General features: G+C 42.6%; 1 protein-coding gene across 2 annotated transcripts; it reads left to right on the top strand.

Annotated features, from left to right (window-relative positions):
- The first annotated feature begins 1355 nt into the window (after positions 1 to 1355).
- On the top strand, positions 1356 to 6801 carry LOC125309323 (alpha-amylase-like). Of its 2 annotated transcripts, XM_048266152.1 has the most exons (12): positions 1356 to 1681; positions 1841 to 2044; positions 2338 to 2505; positions 2715 to 2861; positions 3182 to 3379; positions 3628 to 3858; positions 4030 to 4163; positions 4292 to 4414; positions 4676 to 4775; positions 5183 to 5304; positions 5572 to 5697; positions 5977 to 6801. In XM_048266152.1, the coding sequence occupies exons 2-12, from the start codon at positions 2039 to 2041 to the stop codon at positions 6170 to 6172; spliced, it is 1551 nt and encodes a 516-aa protein (XP_048122109.1). In that variant the 5' UTR covers positions 1356 to 1681; positions 1841 to 2038; the 3' UTR covers positions 6173 to 6801. The 2 variants fall into 2 exon arrangements, with proteins under 2 accessions (XP_048122109.1, XP_048122108.1); XM_048266151.1 differs by having other exon boundaries at positions 1356 to 2044.
- Positions 6802 to 7012: the final 211 nt, after the last annotated feature.

Raw genomic sequence — 7012 nt, 5'->3', positions numbered from 1 at the left:
TGCATGGAGAAGCCTGCTAATGAGAGACAGGCTCAAGCCACCCAGAACATTTGAAATGTCTTATTCAGCGAGAGCAGCACCTTCTGAGCACAGAGTGACACTAATCTCTCCTATTTGGTTGTTACTTTCCTGGGTCATTCTACAGAAACGCACACTTTTCTGTCCCCTGACTTTAGAGGACTATAACATTTTAAAAACATATTACTGTTGCAATTTATTTATATTTTAAAGTAAAATAATATGTTTCCTGAACAATTACACCTTTTTGAGCCATCATTATGACAGTATTTGTTTTTAAACAATTTTATGAATTCCCAGGCACCACAAAAATGCCCGTCCCAACTGTCAAGTACAAAGGCAGAGGGCAATATTTTTAAGTCAAAAACATGTTTTTTATTCAGTTAAATTGCAATAATATATACATAACTATCAAATATATTATGCATTAGATAAAAATACAAAATGCCAATTAAATATTACAAATAAAATGATAAAAATGTATGTCCCATGGAGTCATGTCACTGGTGTGTTACCTCATTAGAAAAGACTATTATTTTGACATAAAAAATCAGACTGATGACATCACAAGACATCTATTTACTTCCTTCCTGAAGATCAAAGAAGACATGGTAAGACCACTGACTTTTCATTTTTGAGAAATATTCTCATTTATCTTAAGTTTTCCTTTGAAGCTTTTAGTTGACGTCACTGGTATGATCTATTTTATTCTTTGGAAAGTTAAAAAGAGATTACAAATGGATTAATATACATAATTTAGTAAGTATACCATGAATGACAACATGTGGTTTGATTCCCTGTAGCAGCCATTTTGTAAATTTCATTTTCCTTGAGAGTTGTCACTGGTGTTACCCTCATGTGGGTAACACCAGTGACTGTCAGTAACACATGTATGAAATTCTTGTTTACAATACTTTGTTAAATACTTTCACTTATTGTCAATGTGATTTTATTAGCCTACATGTAACAATTTGGTGTCATATACTTAATTAGAGTTGAGTAGTCAAGATCTTTGGTCACTGGTGTTACATTATGTCACTGGTGTTACTGTGTGTTTTCAGGAACATGAAGACAAATGTGTCAAATTCGGCATGATAATGATTTCATATTCATTTAATTTTGCTAGACTTAAGAGATGACATTTAAACAATTGCAATATTATTTGTTTATAACTGTTTTTTATGATATTTTCTTTTTTATAGAGAATACATGGTTGCGCATTTGAATAAACATCATTCAAACAAACTTTTAACAATCATTATTAAAATAAATAAATCAATAATCTCCTGTTTTTTGCCTTATCATTATTGTACTGTAGCTCTTGTTACATGTGCTGAAGAGGTTGAGAGATAATATTTTGAGTAAGGTAACACAAGTGACATAGACGGTGCATGAAATCTTTAAATAAATGCTCAATAAAGGTAAAACATATTTAAGGTGTCCCTTAAGTGTATTCTTACAGCCAAGAAGTTAAGTAATAGTGTGGTCTAAGTTTAAAGTTTAGAAAATGAAAGAAATTTTCAGACATCTTGCCATGTCAAAAGTGTGCGTTTCTGTAGAACGACCCTCCTACTTTCGTTGTGCTACCTCCTAATTCCCTGTGAGGAAATAAGGTTTTAAGAATCTCTACAAGGACTGTTATCTTATTTAAATTCCTGTCGGGGTAAGTACATACATGTAACCATATACATGGAATTAAATGTTTAGTTAGTAAGTTCACTCATTGCCTCAGTGATGTATTCAAGCCTGCTGTACTGGCAACCATGGTAATAGTGTTAGCCATTAGCATGACTTCCTGCTTTGGCTAACCCCCACAATCCAGGGCTTGCTAGTTTGAGCGTCTCCCCCTCATGCTGATTGGTCTATGGCTGTGTGTGCTGGCACAGTCCCCTGCTTTATGGCCTTTCCTCGGAACAGTCCCATTGAGGAGTGAATGTTGCAGCACTGCATGCTCCTGCAGCTCTCCCTAACAGGGCAACTTCTATGTCCAGAAAAAGCTCTACAGCCTTGAATTGAGCAAATGAAGGTGAGTTTCTAGTGGTGCCAATGAGTTTAGAAAGATTCATGAGCAGAGTGTACAAACATGACTTCTGTCAGTATGTGGACAGTCCTATAAAAACCTGTTTGTTGACTACACTTTCGTTTTAAAATGAGGATATTATGACAGGTCTTATCTTGCATTATGCATAATAGTATTTCCTCCTGAAATAATTTAAGCCAGTTAAGCAGGCTGCTTCCATTTTGAAGACAAACGGTTAAGAAAAGTATGAAATTAAACCACTCATAGTAGGCTACTTGTGCTACCTCTCTGCTGCTTAGCTGAAGGCCAGGTGGTGTTTGTTGGCACTGGGTCTTGGCCTGTCTCACTACCACTGCAGCACCACATGTGGGACAACATCAATTGTCCATCTGTTTGAATGGCGCTGGAGAGACATAGCTGAAGAATGTGAGAACTATCTTGGTCCTAACGGCTTTGATGCTGTGCAGGTGTGTACAGGAGTGTTACTTTTCCTTCTTCTGAAGAACATATAATTTAAATGCTTGTCAAATATTCTCAGAGTTGTAGCAGAGTGCTTTTGAGATGACTTGTCTCATTGCGTGCATTCATTTTCTGTAGCACTGGCTATGCAAAAATCCACTTGGTAATGAAAGAACTAAACTAAATGTGAGCACGATCAATAATGCCTCCGCATCAGATTTCCCCTCCTAGTGAGAACGTTGTGGTGGCCCAGCCGTGGAGACCTTGGTGGGAGAGATATCAGCCAATCAGCTACAAGCTCTGCTCCAGGTCGGGTACGGAACAGGAGCTACGGGACATGATCTCCAGATGCAACAAAGCTGGGGTCAGCTACCCACACTGCACAGCCAGCTCTGACAAATTGAAAATATTAAGAGCTACAATACAGACACAATATTAGGTCACACCATTTTGTATGAAAACTCTGTCCATTGTTCTTTAGAGCTAAGATAGGCCAGCATGTGATATGAATTCAGTGTGCAGAGGAATTCTGTCTATCAATAGTGTCTTGGTTGCCTCTGGCCATAAGCGATGTTTATAGAAATGCCCTTTGACATCCATACATTTTTTCTTCTTCACTGCCTTGGTTGATGTCTGCGAGGCGATGTGCGGTTATGGTAATGATCCAGCACATGTCTTGTGCAGGTGAAGATCTACGCGGACGTAGTCATCAATCACATGTGCTCGGCAAGCGCAGGGGAAGGCAGGCGCTCGACCTGTGGATCATACTTCAATGCCAGCAAAGAGGAGTTCCCATCTGTGCCCTACTCAGCTTCCCACTTCAACGATGACAAATGCACCACCGCGAGTGGAAATATTGAGAATTACCAAGACATTTATCAGGTACGATTTTAGGTGGGGTGGGGAGAGTAAAAAGATGAAAGGGTACAGATGGAAATGGAGATGTTTTTCCTTTTTTTTTTCCAACACCCAGAGAGGTGACTTTTTCCCCTAATGAAATTTCAGACATGATTTGCACATAATTGAGGGATGTTTTTTTTTGTGTTTCGGTGAACCATGGGTGGTGCAATAAAAGAGAGAGAGAGAAACACCTAGCCTTGGCTTGTAGCTCACATCTGAGTGTCGTGCAGGTGCGTGACTGCCGTCTGGTGGGGCTGCTGGACCTTGCCCATCGTAAGGAGCATGTGAGGGAGCGGGTGGCCAGCTACATGAACTCCCTACTGGATATGGGGGTGGCCGGTTTCAGGGTGGATGCCTGCAAGCACATGTGGCCGCAGGACCTGAACGCAATCTACGGCCAACTGCACAATCTCAACACGGAGTGGTTTCCAGAAGGTTCCAGACCTTTCATTTACCAAGAGGTGAGTTAAAGTCCAGTGAAATATATTGGCCTAGTTTAGTGTGAGAATGTAATATGTCTTGGACTTGTGAAAAACAAGATGAACTTTACTGCTGGAGTTTTGTGAATTGTGAAAATCACTAGTGGCACAATATTTGTGAAAACCACATGCAAAATACATCTTCTCTTTTAGGTCATTGACCTTGGTGGGGAACCCATAAAGGCAAGCGAATACTCTGGGCTTGGCCATGTAACAGAGTTCAAATACGGAGCTAAGCTAGGATCTGTCATTCGCAGATGGAACAGAGACAAGCTCGCTGACCTTAAGTAAGCCATGCCCTGGGGACACAGACAGACAGGGCCTCCGCAAATGAGGAGCTGCCGCTCTTCATGTGACTTTTTGAAAGGGCTCAACTACTTCTTGAGAGGAAATTTCTGCCATATTTGATTTCCAGGACCTTTGGAGAAAGCTGGGGACTGATGCCTTCCAACCAAGCCCTGGTGTTTGTGGATAACCATGACAACCAGAGAGGGCATGGAGCAGGAGGGACATCTATTTTGACGTTCTGGGAGCCAAGGTACTGTGCTACAAAGACAATGATTGCATGGCTCATCTATCATTGGAGCCTGTGGCATTTTGTTTGTCTGAGCACTGACAAGCAGTTGAAACGAAGGCACAAATTACCAGATGCTCTGAGACTTTTACTTAGAAATTTTCCTTGAGTTTCCAGACAGTTATGTGGCTCTTTCCTCTTTCCAGTGAAGGTGACTAGAAATCACAATGTGCTAATGAACTGCGTTGTGCACTTTGCCACCTCCCCTCTCTTCCTCTCTCTTAGAATGTACAAAATGGCCGTGGCCTTCATGCTGGCTCATCCTTACGGCGTGACCAGACTGATGTCGAGCTACCGCTGGGACCGCCGTCTGCTGGACGGGAAGGTGGGTGGCTCCTGTCAGGTGTTGTCCTCTGCGGGGCCGCGCTAGGTCAGGATGTGTCAGACGCAGATAAATAAATAAGCACTGCGGACGCCTTCCATTCCAGAGGCCCCGGGGCACCCCGCCACCCCACCCCACCCAACACCACGCGTCTTCACCGCCAGTGCGAATTGAAGCCTTAGTCTCAGCACTTTCTCAGGCACTCTGTCCCCTTGCACCTCTCCTCTCCCCTCCCCTCTCTCTCTTTTTTTTGCCCTGACGGATTTCTGCAGGCTCTCTAATGTTCCCTAATGGGTGCACCTCCCTTTTTATTTTGTCTGTGCTGTCTGTCCTTCTGTTCTTTCATTCATCTTTCTTTTCTCTGCGCACCCCCCTCCGTTTCTCTTTCTCTCCCCCTCCCTTTCGTTCAGGATCAGAACGACTGGATGGGCCCTCCCAGCTATCCGGACGGCTCCACCAAGCCCGTCCCCATCAACCCCGACGGCAGCTGTGGAGGGGACTGGGTGTGCGAACACAGATGGCATCAAATCAGGTGACTGAGTGGACGCATCCGGCCGGTCGGCCCTCTCTCGCCGCCTATCCACATTCATTACTTTCAATTGTTTTCCGCCAACTAAATATTTGGGTTGACCTTGCGGGGACAGAATTGTACGGTGTGATAGCTCTGTGATGATGACTGCCAATTTCTCTCCATTTGCCTTCATGCGATTGGAGATAAACAAAACCTTTTTTGCCAAGTGAAAGAAATCGAATGTTGAAATGTAAATACCTTATTTCCCACCCTCCCGTCTGAATGAAGGAATATGGTAACCTTCCGGAATGTGGCCCATGGGCAGCCGTTATCCAACTGGTGGGACAATGGTGAGAACCAGATTGCTTTTGGGCGAGGAGATCGCGGATTCATAGTCATCAACAACGATGATTGGTAAGCACAGCAGGCGTGCAGCCATTCTAGAATGGAATGCATGGTTGGAATGCCACCAAAACTGATTGTCCATGTCTGATCATGTGCACCATCTAAGGCATGAAAGCTTTGTTACACCCAATAGCCATAACATGGCACGTTCCTTTGCACAAAGCCCAAGTGAGAGTGTTATGTTTTCATGGTACATTGCGATCGAAGCGACACATCTCTACTCACACTTACCTTTCTGTGCTAGTCTCATTAGGCTAACACCTGTGACTAATCTTTTTTCATTATTAGCACTCTGGACGCCTCACTGCAGACGGGCATGCCTGCCGGGTGCTACTGCGATGTGATCTCTGGCCAGAGGACTGCTGCCGGCACGGGCTGCACAGGGAAGCGGATCACCGTAGGGGAAGATGGAAGAGCCCGTTTTTCCATCAAGGCCTCCGAAGAGGACCCCTTTGTTGCCATCCACTCAGGCTCAAAGTTGTGATCAAATGGGACACTCTGGCTTGGGATAAGAGAGCTTTGAAAGGCAGTGGGCCCGAGTCAGTGAGAGAAAGTAGTGAAACCAGACTGTGAGTTTCGAGAGATTATTTCAGTCAGGTAATTGCAATGAAACCATGAAACTTCTGTGTATTACTGAAGTTCAGACATGCCAGTATCCATTCCATTAATCCACAGGATTGGTTTACATTGAGAGGGAGCATTAAAATCAACTGTGATTCAGCTCAAAACAGTGAGTATAAGAAAATAGGCGTACTTCTTGGTGTTGTACAAATCTACATAGACATGCACTGAAGCTTTGTGTCTTCCCGTTTCGTATAAATAAATTATAGTCTGTGAATCATAGAGAATGCCTTTTCATCAGTTTGATACAAAACATAATGCGTAATCTCTTTAAACATTAGACGCCCCTGCCAATTATCGCTAAGCTTGAGCATAAAATATTGTGATAGTAATGCAGAATGACTTTAAACATTCATTCAACTACTGTTTTCATTTAATGTAACTTAATATGATGCGCTTATCATATAAAATAGGACCAAATGTCCTCGGCGAGAGCAACACATCACACTGTACAGTATCTCTGGTCACATAACTGTCGGTCCATGACGCTCCTAGCTCTCTCCTTAAGTAAATGAGTCAATTCCAAGGTGTGCTTATTCATTATAGAGCAAGTGATGGCTTTGCCATTCATATTTCATGCATTCGAACACTGCAAATTTCATGAAGTTGTCCAAATGAGTAACATTTAAAACCTGGAGTGAAGTAATTTATTTTAATATTTCATGTGTGATGTCTTTGATAAGAATTACTACGAAGGTCATCA

Source organism: Alosa alosa, chromosome 16 (assembly GCF_017589495.1).
Source record: "Alosa alosa isolate M-15738 ecotype Scorff River chromosome 16, AALO_Geno_1.1, whole genome shotgun sequence".
In the NCBI taxonomy this organism is placed as follows: domain Eukaryota; kingdom Metazoa; phylum Chordata; class Actinopteri; order Clupeiformes; family Clupeidae; genus Alosa; species Alosa alosa.
Note: the sequence above shows the minus strand (reverse complement) of the source record. Positions and strands in the feature narration are given on the sequence as shown.

Coding starts and splice junctions, on each gene's coding strand:
- LOC125309323 (XM_048266152.1), top strand. Junction 4,164..4,291: donor GACAAGCTCGCTGACCTTAA/GTAAGCCATGCC, acceptor TTTGATTTCCAG/GACCTTTGGAGAAAGCTGGG. Junction 5,305..5,571: donor CACAGATGGCATCAAATCAG/GTGACTGAGTGG, acceptor GTCTGAATGAAG/GAATATGGTAACCTTCCGGA.